General features: G+C 41.7%; 1 protein-coding gene across 21 annotated transcripts in view; it reads left to right on the top strand.

Annotated features, from left to right (window-relative positions):
* KALRN (kalirin RhoGEF kinase) overlaps window positions 1–21,723 on the top strand; it is a 661,801-nt gene that overhangs the window by 321,503 nt on the left and 318,575 nt on the right. For 20 of the 21 annotated variants that reach the window (XR_014303322.1, XM_082700868.1, XM_082700867.1 and 17 more), the window contains exon 11: window positions 18,634–18,825. Coding sequence is in view for 20 of the 21 variants with exons in the window: in XM_082700868.1 (XP_082556994.1) it covers window positions 18,634–18,825 (192 nt within the window). In the remaining variant the exon portion in view is untranslated. Of the gene's footprint in view, window positions 1–18,018; window positions 18,251–18,633; window positions 18,826–21,723 lie in introns of those variants that run through there. The other variant, XM_082700846.1, reaches the window with a different exon arrangement.

Here is a 21,723-nt window from a genome sequence, read left to right as displayed (position 1 = left end):
GGGAAGTCCAAATCCGTGTGACAGACATGTTTCAGTTTTTCTTCTTCATGTGGTTTGAACTCTGCCTAAGATTATGGACTCTTCAGTGTCTTGGGAATTCACAAGGTCAGTCTCATTTGCTTTAAAACATACGGCTGGGGCACCTGAGTAGCTCAGTCATTTGAGTGTCCAATTCTTGATTTTTAGCTCAGGTCGTGGTCTCAGGGTCATGGTCTCAGGGTTGGGAGATTGATCCCTTGGGCTGTGCACAGAATCTGCTTGAGATTCTCTCCCTCTGCCCTTCCCCGTGCTTGTACTCTCTCTTCTCTCTCTCTCTCTAAAATAAATAAGTAAAATCTTCTTTAAAAATTTAAAAAACATAAAGCTAGAGAAGAGAGCGTTATTTAGATGTAAACTTTGGGTCTGACCCACGCACCGTAGCTATCACTCTGATGACAGTTTTTATAAAGTTAGAAAGGATAGGGTTTGAGATTTATTCCAGGAAATTACATCCCATCATGGCTTCAGGTGGCCAGATAAGTTGGTACTGGATGACCCTGACACAGGGTAATTCCCTAGATTCTCTTTCCTTACTCAGTGCTTTCCATGAAGCTTTCTTAACATATCCCCATCAGTAAAATGGGAGTTACAGGTTCTTGCTCCTATCTTCCTTATGGGAGGCAAAAGATCCAGTGAGAGGGATCTGGGGATGGGAATGCCTGAGCTAGAAGGCCCAGAGCTTCTCCAGCAGCATTTGCAGATCATTTAACTCACTAGACCTCATTTCTACATCCATAGAATGGGAAGAATACTTATCCCATTGTAGTTGAAGTGGACATTAAATGAGAAAACATATACTTGAATGCAAGCACTTCAAGACTAGAGCACAGAGCAGATGTGAATTATCATTATTATTCAGGGGATATAGTGGATGAGATCACGTCTGGAACTCGCTCAGGAAAGAGGAACTACAGATACAGAAAAGATTGATGATACAGCCCCATTCTGGGTGTCTCCCAAGAGAGACAATGTGCTGACCAGTCTTGGAGTTTAACTGAACTCTTTGGGCCCCAGGCTTTGCACATGATTTGAGGGCCAGGTTCCCATGTGGAGCCGGTTTAGCTGGGGAGACGTCCCACATTCTAAAGCTAGAGCTGTTGATTTAATGAGCCTTGTTCTGTTGTTTGTGTAAGTGTAGATCAGGGAGACTTTGGGGTCAAAAGTGAATTTGGAAATGAAAAGGGAAACATGATGCTTTGTATGTAGTGCGCTTTGGCCACTGATCTCACATGCCCTTTTAACCAGAAAGAAGAGGGAAAGCCCTGCTCCTGGGGATCTGCCCAGCCCCAAAGTGGTCCTGCCCCCAGCCCTGCCCGGCTCTTCCAGGTAGCCCTGCTGCTCTACTGGGGCTCTCGCATCGACTTTCACAGGATTCAGTGAGATGATTGATGCCCCGCTAGACCCTGTCTCCTAGCGAACTTGCTGCTATTCATTGTGTGACCATTCCATAACCCCATTGCTTAACTTGCCCTTTTACAGCGCTGAGGGTGACTTTGCATAGAATTTCTTGCTGAGGCTTTCATGACTATGAGGGCTATGGGCATGGTTTGTGGTCATAGAAGATAGCTATGGGCCCATGAAAGTCAGGAACACTCAAGAGCTCCAGATAATGGGGCGAACGATGGGATGTGAGCCTGACCCTCGTGATCCTTCCCTATCTCACAGTCCCATCAGCAGCTCTTCAGATTCTTTCTTTTCCCTGGAACGCCGTGTATGGGGAGAACTTGATCCCCTGCAGCCTCTCTCATCCAACTGAGGAAATGCTCCCATGGCTGAGCCTCTTCATGCAAACTCCTAAGGCTAGGAAATGGGAAGAACATGTTTTCTCTTGGAAACTGGGGATCCCGAGGTGTCAGAGGACCCACAGATTGTGTTGGCTAGTCCTCGGTGGGTAGATGGTGTCTCTTCTGACTTCAAGCTGATCTCTGAATCCAGCCCTGTTTGAGAAGGGGAAGCAGGTGGCCCCATTCTTCATGTAGGTCTCCTTCCTCTGGCCCTCCCGCCTCCCTTACCCCCCTTCCCACCACCCTCCCACATTATGAAACAACCGTCTGGTGTTTGTCCCACCAAGACACCTGAACCATGCTTCTCTAAGGACAGGTGGCCTTTCCTCCTGGAGAGCCCTTAGCCACTCCTGCTGTATACCTCCAACAAGCTTTTCCTCTCCAACCCTGGCTCAAAGGAGAAACCCTCAGGATTGTATCTTTCTCAGCCCCTCGGCAAAGCCCTCACATCATCCTGACCTCCTGATCTGGACCTCTGCCCAACCTGTTGCACTGCCTGGCAGATCCCCCCTCCTTTACCTTCACATTTTAGACTTCAGAGTTGGCTCAAAAATGCACCTCCTTCTGAAAACTTCTTCTGGCTTCTCCATCTTACCCAATGACTCTGCTACCTAGGGTGCTCTCAGCATTATATCACCACCTTGTACTACTGTCAGACCTCATTTCTTTTGCATCCTTGGAGAATGAACTCTTCTACATAATTTAATTTCCTCGAGAACCAAGGCTTAACATTAATTGCTTCTTGCTGCAACTTCAAATTTCACATTTATTGATGGTAAACTCTCTGAAGTACAGCTTAAACTCCCCATGCTTTGTACAGAGCATTCTGAATATAACTCACCCTTTTTTTGGATGCTTCAGGGCACATGGCAATGTTCACTGATCCCAGTTGTGAGTAGAAGAGACATGCCCAGGACCCCTGCAGAGGCTAAGGTTTTCTTTTTCCCTCACCGAGAATTTCTTGCATCACTGCAGTGGCCTTCTAGGGCAGGCTTGCATTCAGGGGAACCTGACCGGGGAATACAGCCCCTCAAGCAGTTTGTGTTACTCCCTGTGGGCCCAGAAGCATCCCTGTGGCTAACAGCCTTATTTCTCCTGGATGATGATGATGGTGATGAGCCTAACAGCACACCTGGGGAAGCTGAGATCCAAGCAACCTAGCCTTTCTAACCCACTGAAATCCCAGTCCTAGAATGGACCTATCAGACAGGAAGAGAATAACAGGATCTCTCCTGTTAATTCCTTTCGTGTTTGGGTCAGACTATCTTTGTTTTGATGGTTTTCAGTTAAAGAGCCTCAAGCATTTCAGTCCACGCCAGCTTGTCAGTATCCTACATGGAGGCCTCTGAAGGCCTGGCCCTGGCCTGCCCGTGTGCTGCTGTGGGCTCCACGCCTCTGGCACAGGGCTTTCATAGTTACACCGCAGTGATAAGGCAGGCTTGCAACCAGACCATACAGCCCCATTCCACACAGAAGCTCTTTGGGCTATTGTCCAAGAGCTTGTCTCACTATTAAGTCTTTTCAAATTTGACATGTCTCTTACCTCTGACTATGGAGGAAAACAATTCAGGGTTGTGGGTAGTTGATGGCTGGCACTGTGCCCAGCGAGAATGATCGCTAAGGACGTCATAGGGGAGTATTTGGAACTGAATTTTTTTTGCATATACATGTCATACCAACATCATGTTTCTTTTAAGCTTTGATGAGCAATGTTATGAAGTCCAAACTGAGAAAGATGACATCTTTGATAAGGGCTGCAGAGAGTTTTTACATTTTTTGGTAATTATGTGTCACTGTGGCTGGTCAGACATTTGTGTCTTCAGGATCCCAGAGCTAGGAAATGCACCCATGCCTAAGCTAAATACATTTGTAATGAAATCTATTTGTACTTCCAAATGTACTTTGTTTACAAAAATATATTGGAATCTTATCTTTTCCTTTAAAATGTCTTTTATTTGGTATTTTTCATATTTTGAAAGAGATTCCTGTCTGTTGTTATAACAAGTGAAATGTTGCAAAGATATATAAATAGAAATGCTAATTATCCCTCTACTCCTCCTTCCCTCCCTCCCCAGGTAATCAGTTATCTTTCACATCATTCTTCTTACACATACAAAAATAAGCAAACGTGTGTAGATATAAAAATTTCTGTTTATTTTTTGGAATAATTTCTAAAGAATGTGTATATGAGTTTTATACTTTATGTGACTTTTCCATGTCTTCTGCTTATAACATTAATACATATTCACCATAGGACATGTGGAAAACAAGAAAATAGTGGAAAAGAAAAATCATTGCTAATATCACTCAGAGATAATCCTGTAAAAACTCATAATATTTATCAGCAAATTTTTATTTAGCACAGCAGAATGCAAAGAATATTTTGCATAGGGTGAAACAAAGGTGAATTCCAGACTAGCATCCACCTTTCACCAACTCTGTGAGGTTACTCAAGTTCTTTAGTCTTTCCAAACCTCACTTTTCTTATCTGTAATTGGAGACAATGACATAATCTACCACATGTAATAATGTTTGTAAGTAGATCCCAAAATGGCAGCTGTCATGAACAGTAGTAATTTTTTAAAAATTTTTTTTCAGTGTTCCAAGATTCATTGTTTATGTACCACACCCAGTGCTCCATGCAATACGTGCCCTCCTTAGTACCCACAACCAGGCTCACCTAACCCCCCACCCCCCAAAACCCTCAGCTTGTTTCTCAGAGTCCACAGTCTTTCATACTTCATCTCCCCCTCCGATTTACCCCAATTCATTTTTCCTTTCCTTCTCCTAATGTCCTCTGTGTTATTCCTTATGCTCCACAAGTAAGTGAAATCATATGATAACTGACTCTCTCTGCTTGACTTATTTCACTCAGCATGATCTCCTCCTATCCTGTCCATGTTGATACAAAAGTTAGGTATTCATCCTTTCTGATGGAGGCATAATACTCCATTGTATATATGGACCATATCTTCCTTATCCATTCATCTGTTGAAGGGCATCTTGGCTCTTTCCACAGTTTGGTGATTGTGGCCATTGCTGCTATGAACATTGGAGTACAGATGACCCTTCTTTTCACTACATCTGTATCTTTGGGGTAAATACCCAGCAGTGCAATTGCAGGGTCACAAGGTAGCTCTATTTTTAATTTCTTAAGGAATCGCCATACTGTTTTTCCACGTGGCTGCACCAACTTGCCTTCCACCAACAGCATAAGAGAGTTCCCCTTTCTCCACATCCTCTCCAACACTTGCTATTTACTGTTGTGTTAATTTTGGCCATTCTAACTGGTGTAGGGTGGTATCTTAATGTGGTTTTGATTGAATCTCTCTGATGGCTAATGATGGTGAACATTTTTTCATGCGTCTGTGAGCCATTTGTATGTCTTCTTTAGAGAAGTGTCAGTTCATGTATTCTGCCCATTTTTTTTGACGTGATTATCTGTTTTTTGAGTGTTGAGTTTGAGTTCTTTATAGATCTTGGGTATCAGCCCTTTGTCTGTAGTGTCATTTGCAAATATCTTCTCCCATTCTGTGGGTTGCCTCTTTGTTTTGTTGACTGTTTCCTTTGTTGCGCAGAAGCTTTTGATCTTGATGAAGTCCCAAAAGTTCATTTTCACTTTTGTTTCCTTTGCCTTTGGAGACATGTCTTGAAAGAAGTTGCTGTGGTCGATGTCAAAGAGGTTACTCCCTATCTTATACTGTACACAAAGATAAACTTGAAATAGATAAAAGACCTGAATGAGAGGCAGGAATCTATCAAAATCCTAGAGTAGTAGTTTTATTGCTGGTACATAGGTAAGTAGATAGGTAAAATGATACTTTGGTTTACCTGCCTTTTTCATTTAATCTTACATCAAGAACACTTCCTCAGATCACTAAATAGTCTTCGGAACATTATTGCAATGATAGCATCATGTAACAATACCTCCATGTAGTGAACCAGCCCCCTATTGTTGAACATTTTGGTTATTTCCAGTTTTTGCTTTTATAAACCACAGTTACTATATTTCAACTTCTAAGCACAATATTAAATCCATTATAATCTTTTGTTCTAAATTTTTTGGTCTTCAGAAGCATAACTATTCATTCAAAGACTAGAGCCATTTTATTTTAAGGCAAAAGACTAGATTTCTGTCACCTCCGAATTTCAGCCCAGACTTTGAGTCCTGCGCTTAGATGAGTGATTTTAACTCTAGATAATGGCTGCAGTGATCTTTTTAAAAATATGCTACCATATACCCACCCCCACCCCTGGCCATTATAATTGGAGTTATTTGACTTAGGGCCTGGATACTGCTTTTCTCCCCCAAGCTCCTTTATCTACCCCCTCATCCTGTCCTATAAGAACCACAGTACTAGATGATTGCCCAAGGCTTCTTCCATCTAAAGATTATCAGAAAAGCACTGTAAGCTGAGGAAGTAGTATGGTCTCCCTCTCTAGGGCTTCCTCTATAGTCTTGTGATCTAAGACAGTAGTTCTCAAAGAGAAGGCTATCCCCCCCCCTCTTTGCAATGTCTAGGGACACTTTGGGGTGTTATATCTGGAGACTGCTATTGGCATCCTGTGGGTATAGGCCAGGAATTCTGCTAAACATTGGACAGTACAAAGAACATCTCCTGTATTAATTTCCTAGGGCTATTATAACAAAGTAGCACAAGGTGGGGGTGTGAGGGGGAGGCTTAAAACAACAGAAATGAATTATCTTGGTTCTGGAAGCTGGAAGTCCGAGATTTAGGTGTCCATCCACAGGGTTGATCCCTTCTGAGGGCTAGGGGGGAGAATCTGCTCCAGGCCTCCCTCCTAGAGTTTGATAGTTTGTTGGCAATCTTTGGTGTTCCTTGGCTTGTAGCTGTATCATTCCATTCTTGGCCTTCATGTCACATGGTGCTCTCCCTGTGTCTGTATCTTCACATGCCCATTTTTTTATGGTGAAAAAATGTATATTTAGAATTAGCCAGCTGGACTCCATTTAGATGATCCTGATTTTGTTGGCAACATCTGAAGCATCATCATCAGAAGTCCGTGGAAGCATATGCATTCTTGTCTCTATCAGGCCTGATTGGGGTGTTGACCTTGGCCACCTCAATGTCATAGAGCTTCCTCAGAGCCTGTTTAATCTGCTTCTTATTGACCACAATGAACACAAGTGTGCTGTTGTCTTCTATTTCCTTCATGGCTGACTAGAACTTGATGATGGATGGCATAGAGGTCAAGACTGCTTCTCTTGGGGGTGCCCCTTTGAGGATATTTCGGCTGCCTTCAGAGATGTGGTGTCTCAGACCATCAGAAGTAGGCAGCATGTGAATCTCTATTTTGTATGTGACTGTGGACACCTCTTAGTACCACTTTCTTGGCCATCAGCACCTTTGCTTTAGCCCCTGCTTTGGGAGAGGCAGAACTTCCTTCTTCATCTTTGGTGCCATCTTCAGAAAAAGTGTTTTGAGGCCCCATGATCATCTTTTTATAAGGCTACTAGTCATATTGGATTAAAGCCCACCCAGTTCCAATATGACCTCATTTTAACAAATTATGTCTATTTTAAAAATGACACTATTTTAAAAAATGGTCACCTTCTCAGGTGCTTGAGATGAAGGTTTCAACATAATTTCAGAGGAACAGAATTCAACCTGTAACAGCTTCCCAAACAAAGAATTTTCTGGCCCAAAATATTAGTAGTGCTACTGTTGAGAAACGCTTTCCATATAATCTGTGATTCGAACCCAGGGAGGTTAGCCAAGGCCAGAATGGGGCAGTAGAAGAAGTCCAGGGTCTGCAAAGGTGGAAAGTGAGCAGGAATACCTCCAGTCCAGAGGGTCTGTGCCCTCGATCCCAGGGCCACATCTGACCAAGGAGGAGGAGGGATTTGAAGGGACACTGTGCTAACTGGGCCAAAGCAGAAGTGTGGGTAGGGCAGAGCCTCTGACCCCCCATTTCCCTGGGTCAGGCCCAGCCTTTCCCTGTCTGTCCCCTTTAGGACTGGGAGAGAAAAGAAAAGTGCCCTAGCCTGCAGGTTTTCCTCAGTATTTTCAAGCTAACTGTCTTGTCTCCCCAGAGCCCTGCCTTCCCCCTCTCACACCCACTGCCTCCCACTGGCAGCCAGACATAGAACATGGAAACCAGGAAAAACAGCAACACTGCAAAGTTATATCTTTTGAAAGAGAACATTGCTTTGGGTACACCCCCCTCCAAAGTATGTCTTGAGTTGCCAAACCCTACAGCAGGTGGCCCTATTCATCTTTGTTCTGTAGAGATGCAGTCTCTCCACCTGCTTGTTTCCGTGGCTTGCAGACATTCCACGTGAGAATGAACTTCTACAGGGCCATGATAACTGGGCAATCTAATATATCCATGTCTGAACACTTAGGTCTACCTTGTTCACTTTTTGAATGTTTGCCCACATTTTTCTGTTATGCTTACATGTTCCCCTTTGTTATTTTGCCAATTCAAGGAGAGTTGGCGAAGGAAGGAGAGGGAAGGGTGGAAACCACGTTATCAATTTCTGGGAGTGGTAGGTTGCTTACTAGCAATACTGAATCCAGCTGGCTACATATGGGGCCTGTTCAGCAGAAAGAAGATGAAACGCTTCCTTCCTCAGTCTTCAGAGCTTTGTATCTGCATGGCATTCTCCTGGTTTTGACCTCCTGATTGTTCAGCTCCCTAGGACCCTTTCCTTTGTCCCAGCCTGAGGCTCTAGGCCAGCCTCTGGCCTCTAATCCTCCCTCCTGTTTGCACCATCTTCCATCGAGCACCAGTATTGCTCTCCCAGGCCCAGCCTATAGCCCGGTGTCTACCTTCTACTGCTCTCCAGGTCCTGGATGCACAAGAAGGGGGAAGGTCAGGGACAAAGTTCTTTCTTGCTTTCTGTCTCAGCCCCCTAGGCATGGCCACATTTTCTGGAAACTGACCAGTCTTTCTTACAAGCTAGACCTGATGTTTCCTGTCAAATCATACCTTATAACCTGTGTTGGCAACCTCTAGGATCCACCCTGTCTTTTGGTCCAGAAAACAAATTGTTTCTATGTTGTTGTTATATTAAATAGATAGATGATAATAGGCCACATGCTAACAGTTTTCATTATTCTTTTGCTCTCTTGCCTGCTAGTAACTAGATATTCAACCTCTAGCCTGTAGCTGAGAGGAAACACACTGAAGTTCCTTCAAAGTATAGCATGTAAATGAAGACGGCTGATGCGATTCGAAGGAAAGAAAAGGGTCAGTAAAAGAGGGAACACCCTAGTGAAAAATAACTGCTATTCTTTTCTCAGAATTCCTAGACCTTGGTACATTCTTAAATGCATAAAAATTAGACTGTAGGAAAATAAAACTTTACTTTAAAAAAAAAAGCTTTACTTAAAATACGTGTTCTGGAAATACACTGTTTATCAGTAATAGGAAAAGGGGCTACAGCATTTCAGATAGAGAGAAGAAAATGCTCCTAGCAAGTAGCAATGCATATGAGAATGGGACAGGGTGGTGATTGTGTATGTGTTTGTGATATAGCCAGCAGTGAGGTTTCCAGAGATAATCTCAACACCCAAGCCATTTATGTTGGGAGCTTTTGACATCTATAGTAGTTATTTCTGGTATTAGTCCCAATTAATAGGCTGAATATTTGTACAGAGAGTCTCCAATTTAAGGATCCTCTAGTTAGGACTACTCATTAGACACTCCTTGTTTGGACATACAAATTGCCATAATGAAGGCAACTATCATTTGTTTCTTTATTCAGAACACCGTAAGAAGATGTCCTTTTAGCAGATGTAATATGGTGGGTTAACCATCACTAGTACTAGGAGCAGTTTCCTACTTTTTTCCTACTGCTTCCCACCAAAGACCACTTGGCCATTGCCAGAGTCTATCCCCTGCTTCCCTGTGAGAGCCAGCAAATGGAGAAGAAATGTGTGCCTGGTGTTTGGGAATGAAAACTGAAAAACGTTTTCCTTCATCAGCCTAGTTATAAATGTTGGTTGATTGTACATGATGTACTATGTTAGTACCAAATTTTAAACATATTATGTGCTCAACTGAATTTCTTTATTTTATCCTGGGAATTTAACTCCCATTTACATTCTCAGTGTTAAATAAGAGACTTACAAAGGGGGGCACCTGGCTGCCTCAGTCAGTTAAGCATCTGCCTTCAGCTCAGTTCATGATCCCAGGGTCCTGGGATTGAGTCTAACATCAGGCTCAGTGAGACCCACCTCCCTGCCCATGCCCTCTCTCTCCTTTCACTCAAATGAATAAGTAAAAAATCTTAAAAAAAAAAAAAAAAAGGTTTACAAAGGAACTTTTAGGTCAATACTTATTCTTAAATTGGGTACTACCTACATTCGAAGGCAAGGTAAATATCCATTTCCAAGCCTTACTGCTGACAAGATCCTGGCCTGCACGGCTTTGGGATTCAGTGCCGATTGAAAGGAGAGCACTGCACCTACTAGATACATTGATGAGTAGTTCAGATAGAAAAGATGAGTAAGATAGGACTCTTTCCTTCAAAGAGAATGCAGTTTTCTCTGGAAGTCACCATATTCACTTTGAAGTGTATCACAAAACAAAACAAAACAAAACAAAAAATAGCAATTGCAAGAGAATAATTGCAATATCATAATTTAGAAATCAAAGTCATAAGAACATGCCATTCCAATCAAAATTCCACTGGTATTTTTCAAAGAGCTGGAGCAAATAATCCTAAAATTTGTACGGAATCAGAAGAGACCCCGAATCACTAAGGAAATGATGAAAAACAAAAATAAAACTGGGGGCATCATGTTACCTGATTTAGTGAAAAGTACCTGAAGGTGACAGCTGCAGAAACCCTGCTTGCCATTTTCTAGCTACAGAGCATTCTTCAAACATCTTACTTTGTCTCTCTGAGCCTCAGTTTTCTCATTTGAAATATGAAATTAATAATGCCCATCTTAATATTGATTCTAAAGTCTAGAGGTAATGTATATAAAGAGCCTAATACAATGCTTGGCACACCTGTAGACACCTCATAAACTTATACTGTGTTCTTTGATGGTAAATGTTCTGTAAAGACTTAGAAAGAATGTGTATTTTGCTATTTGTGGATGGAGTATTAATAAATGTCAGTCAGATCAGCTAGATCAAGTTTTAACATCTCCTATATCCTTACTAATTTCCTGTCTACTTTTTCTATTTAATTATTGTGAGAGGGGTATTAAATCTCTGATTGTGATTGTGGATTTATCTGTTTCTCCTTGAAAGTTTGTCAGATTTTGCTTCACATGTTTTAAAGCTTTGTTTGTAGGTACATAAATGTTTGGCAGTATGATGTCTTCTTGATGAATTGACCCCTTTATCATTATGAAATGACCTTCTTTTTCCCCAGGAATATGATTTGCTTTGAAATCTACTATGTCTGATATTAATAAAGCCATACCAGGTTTCTTTTGATTAGTGTTATCATGCTGCAATTTTTCTGCCCTTTTACTTTTAACTTATTTGTGTCTTTACATTTAAACTGTATTCCTTGTAGACAGCACATAGTTGGGGCTTGCCTTTTAATCCAACCTGACAATCTCTGCCCTTTGATTATGGTATATAGACAACTTATATTTAATGTGATTATTGATATGTTTTATCTATCATCTTATTATTTTTTTCTATTTCTTTCATCTATTCTTATCTTCCTTTTTCTTTCTGTTTTGGGTTAATTGAATATTCCTTTTCCCTAAAAAACAACTTTATTGAGATATATTCACATAACATACAATTCACCCCTTTAAAGTATACAACTCCATGGTTGCAAGTATATTCACAGAATTGTGCAAATATCATCACAGTTAATTTTGGAACAATTATATCACAAGAAATTCTGAAACCATTAGCAATCACTTCAGCCCCAGTATCCCTTGGAAAGCACTAATGTACTTTTAGTCTAGAGCTAGAGAGTATAATACTAAGCAAAATAAGCCAGTCAGAGAAAGACAAATACTATATGACTTTACACATATGTGGTATTTAAGAAAAAGCAAACAAGCAAAGGAAAAAAGAGAGAAAGAGAGAGAAACCAAGAAACAGTCTCTTAACCATAGAGAACAAACTGATGGTTTCCAAAGAGGAGGGTGGAGGGGGGAATTAAATGATGGGGATTAAAGAATGTACTTATCATGAAAACAGAGTATTTTTTATGATTACATTTTATCTCCTTTGCTGGTTTATTAGCTATAACTATTTCATTACTTTAATGGTTGCTTTAGGGTTGGTTATGGTATGTGACTTTAATTTATTACAGTTCACCTTCAAATGAAGTTATTCCATTTTACATATAAGAACCTTATAATAGTATATTTCCATTTCTTCCTTTCTGACATTTGTGCTATTGTTGTCATGTGTTTTATTATACATGTGCTATAAACTCCATGCTACATTGCTATTTTTATATTATATTTTAAAGAGATTTAAATAATAAGAATGAAATCTTACATTTTTCCCACCATGTAATTAATTTCTAGAGTTCTTTTTCATTCCTATGTGTGAATCTGTATTTCCATCCAGTACCATTTCCTTCTTCCTGAAGGACTTCCTTAAATGTTTCTTGTCATGCAAGTCTGCTAGTGAAGAATTCTTTCAGATTTGTATGCCTCAATATGTCTTTATTTCACCTTTGTTTTTGAAAAATACTTGGGATGGACATAGAATTCTAGGTTGACAGGATTTTTCCTTCTTTCAGTGAAGAAGTTGTTCCACAATTTTCTTCTTGCATTGTTTCTTGTAGGGAGTCTGCTGTCAATCTTTACATCTCCCCACCCCCAACCGTGTGTGTGTGTGTGTGTGTGTGTGTGTGTGTGTAACATGTCTTTCTTTCCCTCTGGCCACTTTTAAGATTTCCTTTCCTTTTTTTCCACTTGGTTTGACTCAATTTTTCTGTGCCTTGGTATAATTTTCCTTGGGTTTCTTAGGTTAAGTTTTTGTTTATTATATCTGTGGATTTATAGTTTTTAGTAAGTTTGGAATTTGGGGGTCATTATTTTTTTAAACATCTTTTCTTCCTCCCACACTCTCTTTTTGGGATTTCAATTACATGGGTATTAGCTTTATTGAAGTTGCCCCACAGCTCACTGATACTTCATTTTAAAAAAATTATTTTTCTCTCAGCATTTCACTTTGAATAATTTCTGGCTATGTTTTTGAGTTCAGTAATCTTTCCTCTCCTTTGTTTAACCTACTACCATCCAGTATATTTTTCATCTCTTCAAGTGCGAGTGCAAGGTCTTTTTTTTTTTTTTTTTTTGTATCTTCTGTTTTTCTATTTAACTTTTGAATGTATGAAATACAATTGTAATAGCCATTTTAAAAAGCTTTATCTACCAATTTAATATCTGTGTCAGTTGTAGGTCAGTTTTAATTGATTTTTCTCCTCATCATAGGTTATATTTTCTTGCTCTTTTGTATGTGTACTAGTTTTTTTTTTTTTTAATTTGACAGATAGAGATCACAAGTAGGCAGAGAGGCAGGCAGAGAGAGAGGAGGAAGCAGGCTCCCCACTGAGCAGAGAGTCTGATGAGGACTCAATCCCAGGACTGTGGGATCATGACCTGAGCTGAAGGCAGAGGCTTTAACCCACTGAGCCACCCAGGTGCCCCTGTCTAGTAGTTTTTTATTAGACACCAGACATGGTATCTGTTGGTTACTAGGTACCTTGTTGGTTGCTGAATATTTCTGTATTCCTATAAATATTCTTAAGCTTTGTTCTGGGATTTAGTTAAGTTACTTGAAAAAAGTTTGATCTGTTCAGGTCTTATAAAATTTGTTAAGCAGGACCACAGCAGTTCTAGGTTAAGGCTAATTATTTACCCCTGCGGAGGCAAGACTCTTCTGAGTACTCTACCTAATATCCTATGATTCATGAGGTTTTCCAGTGTCCCTGGTGGAAACAGGTATCATTCCCAGCCTTGTGTGAATAGTGGGTGCCATTACCTTTAATTCCTTCAGGTTTTTTTTTTCCCCAGCCTTGGCTCATGTCCTCACATACAGATGCATTCTCTGCATATCTGCTCAAGGTTGGGTAAGGAAAGAAGGTGAAAGAAATTTGTTTGTCAACTGTAAAGTACTATTCTGATGTAAAGTTTGGGGTATCACCCTGATTTGTCTGCCATTCACTAATGTCAAAATCCAGAGATAAGTAGAGACAAGTTATCCTAGTTCTCTTTCTTCCATGAGGAAAAAGCAAAAATAAGTAAGTAAATAAATAATGGACTAGGGGTGCAGCAGGGTGAATGGAAGGTAGACTGAAGGCCTGAATTATCTAGGGCATTTTACCTGGTTGACATAGGGATTGGGAGAGAAGAACAGAAATTACAGCTATCTGTGTGTCCCAGTTGTCTGACTCAGGATGACCACAGGCCCTGCTTGAAAGCCTCAGTAGCTGAAGGATCAATAACTCAGCTCTTCTACCCACTTTTGACATATCAGTTGGGTAATTCTGTTAAGGAGTCAAGTATAAGGCAGAGGCTAGGAAGCTTGGAAACCAAAGAATGCCTAGGAACTGTATTCAGAGTGAAGTCCAACCCTGGACCTGGGGCAGAAACTGCTGTTTATTTGGTCAGAAGTTGGTTATACTCTAGCCGATAGTCTCTAAGCACATTTCTATTTCAGGACTGTACCAGGAAGTAGAATAAATCAAGTGGGACTGAACACTGCATATGAATTCTAGCATGTAAGGTCTTGTACCAAGTAGTTGAAGAGAGCCAAGGATTAAATATTAGGATTGATGGGGGAGTGATGTATTCTTTAATTTATTAATTCATTCACTAAATATTTATGGAGCATTTACTTGGTGCCAGGCACTAACAGAAAGAGATAAAAGACATTGTGTGCCTCTTAGCAGATGAGAAAGGCAAATATTTGCATTGGAATATGGCAGGTATCAAGGAGGGGCTTGGCACAGATCACTCCGAGACCTCAGAGGAGCACATCTAAGCCAACCTTGTGTAAGAAGTGGCTATGAGGATGGACTTTCTGGAGAAAGTGATGCCTAGGCTGGGCCTTAAAGGGTAAGAATTGGTCATGTACAAAAAGTGGAGGAAGGGCATCTCGGGCAGAATAGAGGCAGGATTCAGTGCAATGAGTTTCCGGTAGTGTAAGCAGGTTGTTTCATTGGCTCTAGGGGATAAATGTGAGCTGAGGCTGTTGAGAAAAAGCAAGTGTCAGATGAAGAAGGGCCTGGCATGCCATGCTAAGGAATTTTACCCCAAAGGCAGTGGAAAACCACTGAACAGTTTTGAGTAGAAGAGAGGTGTGACTGGATCTGCTTTTTAAAATCTCTTTCTGGTAGTGATAGGGAGGAGGGCCAGGCAGCAGGTAAAGCAGGGAGCCCAGCTTTTAGCATTGACTCCCTTGCCCTTCCTCCTGCCTTTATTATCCCTTTCTCTTTATAAAATTTTTTTTCTCTTTTCTGCATTATCCAGTATCATTTCTAACCACTGTCTAATTTATTCAGGTTGACTCAGCTTATCCAAACATACCACGCTCATTCCCATCTCTGTGCCTTTTCATTCAGTAACCATTTAACAAGTACCTGTAGTAAACCAGTCATGGTTCCTGGTATGAAGAACCAAAGATGAATGAAACATGGAATCTACATTTAAGCTCACAGACCAGTAGAGAGATACCCATGGGAGCACATTGTTACTATGGGGATGATAATGGCCATGAAATGAATAAACATAGAGTACTGTGAGCATAAAGAAAAGGGAATCATGTCAATGAGAAGCCCTCTTTCTTCTCTGCTAAATCCTGCCTTCACTTTGTATAGAGGCAGGGCAGGGTCTTTATATACTAGATATCTATCACATCTGTCCTCTATTTAGAACTGTTGTGGCTTCCCACTGTGTTTGGGGTGAAACTCCTCAGCATGGCACACCAAGGCCCTTCTTCATCTGACTGCATAGTGTAATAGTTTGGAGCTTGGTCTCTGAAACCAGAAAAGATTTTAATCTTGGTTCTGTCACTTATGAGACATGTGACCTTGGCAGAAATTATTTGTGCCTCAGTTTCTTCATCTGTAGAATGGAGCTAATGGTTGTATTGACTTCATAGGGTTATTTTGCAGATTAAGAAGTTAATATATATATAAATCTTTAGATTGTTCTTGGCATGTGAAAATTATTCAATAATTATTGACTGTTTTTTTAAAATATTTTAGTTATTTATTTGACAGACAGAGATCACAAGTAGGCAGAGAAGCAGACAGAGAGAGAGAGGAGGAAGCAGTCTCCCCATTGAGCAGAGAGCCCGATGCAGAGCTCGATCCCAGGACCCTGGGATCATGATCTGAGCTGAAGGCAGAAGGGCCTTAATCCACTGAGCCACACAGGCACCTCTGATTAACTGTTTTTATTCTCAGTTTTGCTATCATGTCAAGAAACTTTAACCTTTAATTATTATTGTGTTACTTGCCCAGTGTTATGTGTTACCATAGTATTTCTTTCAAGAATGATTATATAATAATCTTTGGAGGCAGCATACATTGCATATGCATCTGTACTCCTGAGAGACTCAGAGCATGTCTTAAGGTGTTTTAGGTATGTCTTAGGGTGATCAGCCATTCCAACTTGCTCAGAAGTGATGGGACGTCTAGTGTTAAAATCAGGAAAATCCCAGACAAAAGGGGACAAGTTGTCCACTTTATGTGCAGTGGGTCCTTCGGTTTTGCTTTTTATTTATCTCTTATTGGTCTCAAACTTAACTTTCAAATAAGCTTGCTTTGGCTTTGCCACAGATATTAATTTTTTGCCTAGAAAATATAAGGTCACAACCTGTGGGTTTCTTTGGGGTTTCCTGAAATTCTATAGGGTTTAAGATAGAAAATATGAGGGATTCCTGAAAAAACAAACAAACAAACATACAAACAAAAACAAAACTCCCTCCCATCTGCTCTGGGTATATTTACTAGAAATTGTGGACAACCACAATTCCATGAATTCCCTAAGTGGCACTGAGGGATTCTTCCTCCTTTTCAAGTCCCACCACCACTCTACTCACCTGTATTGGGACAACATTTGCCTAGGCCATTGTTTTTCAGACAACATTCCTTAAGTAGCCACTGGGACCTCTCTAAGTATTTCTTAAAACCATGACAAGTGTTTACTGAAGGCTTGCCCATCTTCCTCAGTAAAACCGAGAGTCTGTGTCAACAGCCTCTGAAAGTTTCGACCCCAGCGCATTAGCTTTCCAGGGCTTTCATAACAAAGCAGCACAAACAAGGGAGCTTAAACAACAGAAATGTATTGTCTGTCAGTTCTGGAGGCCAGAAGTCCAAGATCGAAGTGTCAACAGGATTGGTTCTTTCAGAGGGCTATGTGGGAGAATCTGTTCCCTGCCTCTCTTAACTCTAGTGGTTTGCTGGCAATGTTTATCATTCCTTGCCCCATAGATGCATGCCCCAATCTCTGCTTCATCTTCACATGGCATCCTTTCTGTAAGGATACTGGTCGTGTTAGATTAGGAACCTGCTCTACTCCAGTAGGACTTCGTCCGAACTAATTATATCTGCAATGACTCGGTTTCCAAATAAGGTCACATTCTGAGGTTCTGGGTGTTAGGACTTCAACATGGGAATTTTCAGGTTGCAGGCAAGGAGTACAAATCAATCTTTAATGCCCAGATCTTCAGGTGAATCAAAAAATAAATAAATAAATAAGCAAAACAAAACAGAACCCACCCCTTAAAAAAAAAAAAAAAAAACAAAATAAAAAATGAAAACTCCACGGACACTAAAGACCACTTTTCCATAGGCCAAGTCATTACTCATAAACCCATTTCAGTTCTCATTCACTGTGCATTTGATACTTTCCTTTTGCCAGATTTGCACCCTCACCAGTTACCACTTATTCACCACTCCATAGGGCATTGAATGACTGTAGGGATATTAAGAAATATGATAGACACTTGAGTCACCAGTTCTCAAGCAGGGAATATCAGGATCTTTTTTAAGGGAAGCCTGCTGAGGAAAAGTTGAATCCATGGCATAACTCTTATAAAGGCAGTGACTCCCGTCCTGATGAATAATAATTACAATCTGGTTGCCTTTTTAAATGCTCTAGAGAATACTGTGGTGTATACAGACAGGAGTTGGAGGAGTGTGTGTGTGTGCGTGTGGCAATATGCGAGTGCAGGCAGTCCCTTAAGATCGCCAGGCTCCTCCCCAGCCTTCCTGCAAACATTAAGCCTTCACTGGGTGCACAGGGAACAGCCTGCATCTCCTCTCTCTGACCGTGGCTGCTTCCTTCTGTCAGCTCCCTGGAATTGCTGACCCCTTCCCCTGCAAAGAGATAGCTCTGTTCCAGAAGATAAACACCAGTAGTCACAGGGAACTTGGGGGCAAAAGTCGAACAAGTCCCCAGTTATTGTTTCCTGGGTGTTCTCGCATAGAAACACAGACGATCTTTGTGGATGAGGTATTTCTGACTCTGGCAGTTACAGCCTGAGATGCAAAGGCAGTGATGGATCTTCGCAAGGGTGGGGAGTCGCAGCGCACAGGGGGACGGGAGTTCTCGCATGCCTCCTCTCTTCTTCCCAGGGACATCCCACCTCTGAGAAATCTCAGGGACGGAGGAGGCACCTAGCTAGTGCCCACTTGTGCCAAGCTGCCAAGCTGCTAGCTCGCTGAGAGGCGGCAGGCGAGCCTGGCACTCAGCTCCTCCGTGCTGGATCAGGGAACTGTGGGCTCCCCGCCTACGCCCTGCGCTGCAGCTCTGGGCAGCCCCGGGTGGTCTGGGGGAAGGCGCGAAGCTCGGTTAGTGACTGCAAGTTGACTTTCGCTCACTGTTGCTGCTGGCAGAATACCTACACCAATGCGGACAAGCTCCTAGAAGCCGCCGAGCAGCTGGCACAGACAGGGGAATGTGACCCGGAGGAGATCTACAAGGCAGCTCGACACCTGGAGGTACGCATCCAGGACTTTGTGCGCCGGGTGGAACAGCGGAAGCTTCTCCTGGACATGTCTGTCTCCTTCCACACACACACCAAAGAGGTAAGGTGGGCTGGTGGAAAGGGAGCATTGGCTGGTATGCCCCGGGGGCCTGGGTGGTTTTAGGGTTACTAGCCTCCTGACAGTGATGACACTCGCAATTTGCCCCTGATAACCTGTATTTAGGTCTCAACCAGAATGGAACAAAATTTTTTCCTTCTCATCTCAAGTGGGGGGAGGGCCACAGAAGCAGGTCATTGACCAAGTCTGCTAGAGCATTCAGTCTGCAGCTGGAGAAATTTGGGGATCCCTGGTGTAGAAATAACCATGACAAAAGGAAATGTATAATCGCGGACTCCTTTCCCACCCCAGACCCACTTTCTCTTGGTTGCTGTTTCCTGTCAGAAATCAGTCCAACAGAACTTTGATCATCTTTGCCACCAGCAAGAAGCATACAGAGTTTGCAAATGTGTTCTGTGTTTTTCTTTTATCTTTTTAAAACAGAGGATTAAATCTTCTTAATGAGATCTGCCAGAGGGTTGATGTTAAAGCGAGTTGGTTCTCAACTTGCCTGATGGTGGAGGGCCGCCGGTGAAGGAAAGGGGAAATTACCCTCATGCCGGAGGAAGCCAGCTGGGCTTAAGTCTGGCCTGAATCATTCAGAGTAGAGAGGAGAGAGGGGAGGATGGATTAGGTTACACTATTGGCAGGGCGGAGGGCCTCATAGAGAGGAGGAGGGCTGCAAACCAGCAATTGCTTTTCATTTCTGATTAACATGGCGCACTCTGAAATGGAGTAAGTGGCCAGCGAGGAGGCACACTGAGCATCCTCTATAATAACACCCTTGGCAGATGAACTCATTAGGTGTGTGCGTGCTTGTGTTCCTCCAGGAATTCATTTTAATAGAGTATTAATTAGAGTTTGATTGCTTCTCAGGAAAAAAAAAATTAACCCTGCTTAATTAAGTTGATTTTTGATATTTGAAATGCATTAAGAAGCCTGGTTGTTACTACTTCACAGGCTTTTCTGACACTTGGTGGGAATGAATGCAAATCATTGCAGTGCCTATCAGAGAAAAGCATGAAAAGATAATGTTTTCTAAACTGAGATTCCCCAGGCAGATGGAGGGCTGGCGAGCTCCCTGAAGATGGCTCTGGTTCCTCTCTGTGGGACCCACAGCCACTCTCTGATGAGTGTCTATAAAGCAAGGGGATTAGCTTTAATCCAGGTTTTCCTGCCGGGCTGTCTGCTTGCTTGGGGCTCACCTAATTCTTAATAACGGTTTCAGAAAGCAAAGTCTTGTGTATTCTCTTCTAATTATGAGCCTGTGGGTGATGGAATGGAGCATGAATGAACAGGAGTCATGTTCCCCATGAGGGCGGTGGGGGTATTCGCTGCCCAGGGAGGTGATGGGTGAGGTTAGTTTAGCCGTATCTCCATGTTCTGTGCATGGACCTAAAGACTGGGATTCTAGTCCAGAGTCCGCTGCTATAGAACCATGTGAGCCAAAAACTAATGATATACTATATGGTGACTAACATAACATAATTAAAACAAAAAACAAAAAAAACCCATGTGAGCTTATGCAGATCACTATGCCACTGGCCCTGGGTTGCCCTATCTATAAAATCGTGCAGTTGGATTCAGTGGCCCTGAGACCCCTTATAGTTCTAGTGTTCAAGACTCCTTTCTTTTTCTTCTTTTCATCTTCTTTATTTGATGGTGATAATAACAATAATAAATAAGAGTAAGTCTGAAATAATACAAATAATTTCCCTGACCTAAGATGTGGTTCATTGTAAGCACTCAATGCATAATAGGTAGTATTTTTTTTTTTAATTGGGCACCTACTCCTTGCCAGACACATGGAATCGTCATGATCATCTTATGGTTTAGATTTTCTTAAACACAGTTTCAAATGGGGAAACTCAGGCTCACAAGAGTCTGTCTGTGTCGTGATGGAGCTTCTCACCTGTGGAGACCTTACGTGTCTTCCTGAAGACTGCTCATGCTTGCCTCTGCTGTTCCACACTCTCTCCTCTCATGTTCCTCTGCTATCTCCTCCCCTCCTCTGCTCTTCTTCCTTCTCCTTACCCTTCTTTTTCCTCTTTACATTTTCAACCCTTGAAACCAGGCCTTGATAGGGAGGGTAGATCTTAGCTGAGAAATGCAAAATGTTGCTAGGTTGTGGGTGTGGGAGGCAGAGGCTGATAAATACTGTCACAGATCCTTTCTGCCTAGTTATGGCTAATTTCCTCTTCCTTCCCTTTTTTTTTTTTTTTTTTTTTTAAGTAGGCTCCATGCCCAGTGTGGAGCTCATTGTGGGATTTGAACTCATGACCCTGAAATCAAGACCTGAGCTGAGATCAAGAGTCAGATACTTAACCAACTGAGGCACCGAGGCACCCCCTCCTCTTTCCTTTTCTTTTTTCCTTTCTATCTGCATCAGCCATCTCCTGAATTTTTGCATTAATGCCACTGTGTAATAGAATGTTATTGTGGGATATGATTTCGAAGAAATTAGGTAGAGCTCCCTGTACAAAAGATTTCTGGGCAGGAACTGAGCATCGGCCTTCATAAATGATTTAACCTAGGTTTCCCATGACTCCCGAGGCTGAAGTTCATAATTTTACTTTTTCCCACTTCCTACATCAAAAGATTTATTCCAATTAGGATCAGAGAGGAAACAGGAGGAAGATACCCTTCAAGCCCATTTCTTCTACAGACTGAATAGTGTGTTTAATCCTTTTGGCCCTCTATCATGAATTCTTGGTGACCACGGGAGTCTGGAAAGTTAAAAACCTTCTAACCATTTTATTGCAGTGTTCTTCATAATTTTCAGTGTTCTTCATAATTTGAATAATTAAAAACTATCTAAATAGTCCATGTTGAGTGATCCTTTAAACTATTCACAGTACATCTAGCCAGCGAAATATTATATAGTTATTATATATCACATTG

This window comes from Mustela nivalis (genome assembly GCF_964662115.1).
Source record: "Mustela nivalis genome assembly, chromosome: 1".
In the NCBI taxonomy this organism is placed as follows: Eukaryota; Metazoa; Chordata; class Mammalia; order Carnivora; family Mustelidae; genus Mustela; species Mustela nivalis.
Note: the sequence above shows the minus strand (reverse complement) of the source record. Positions and strands in the feature narration are given on the sequence as shown.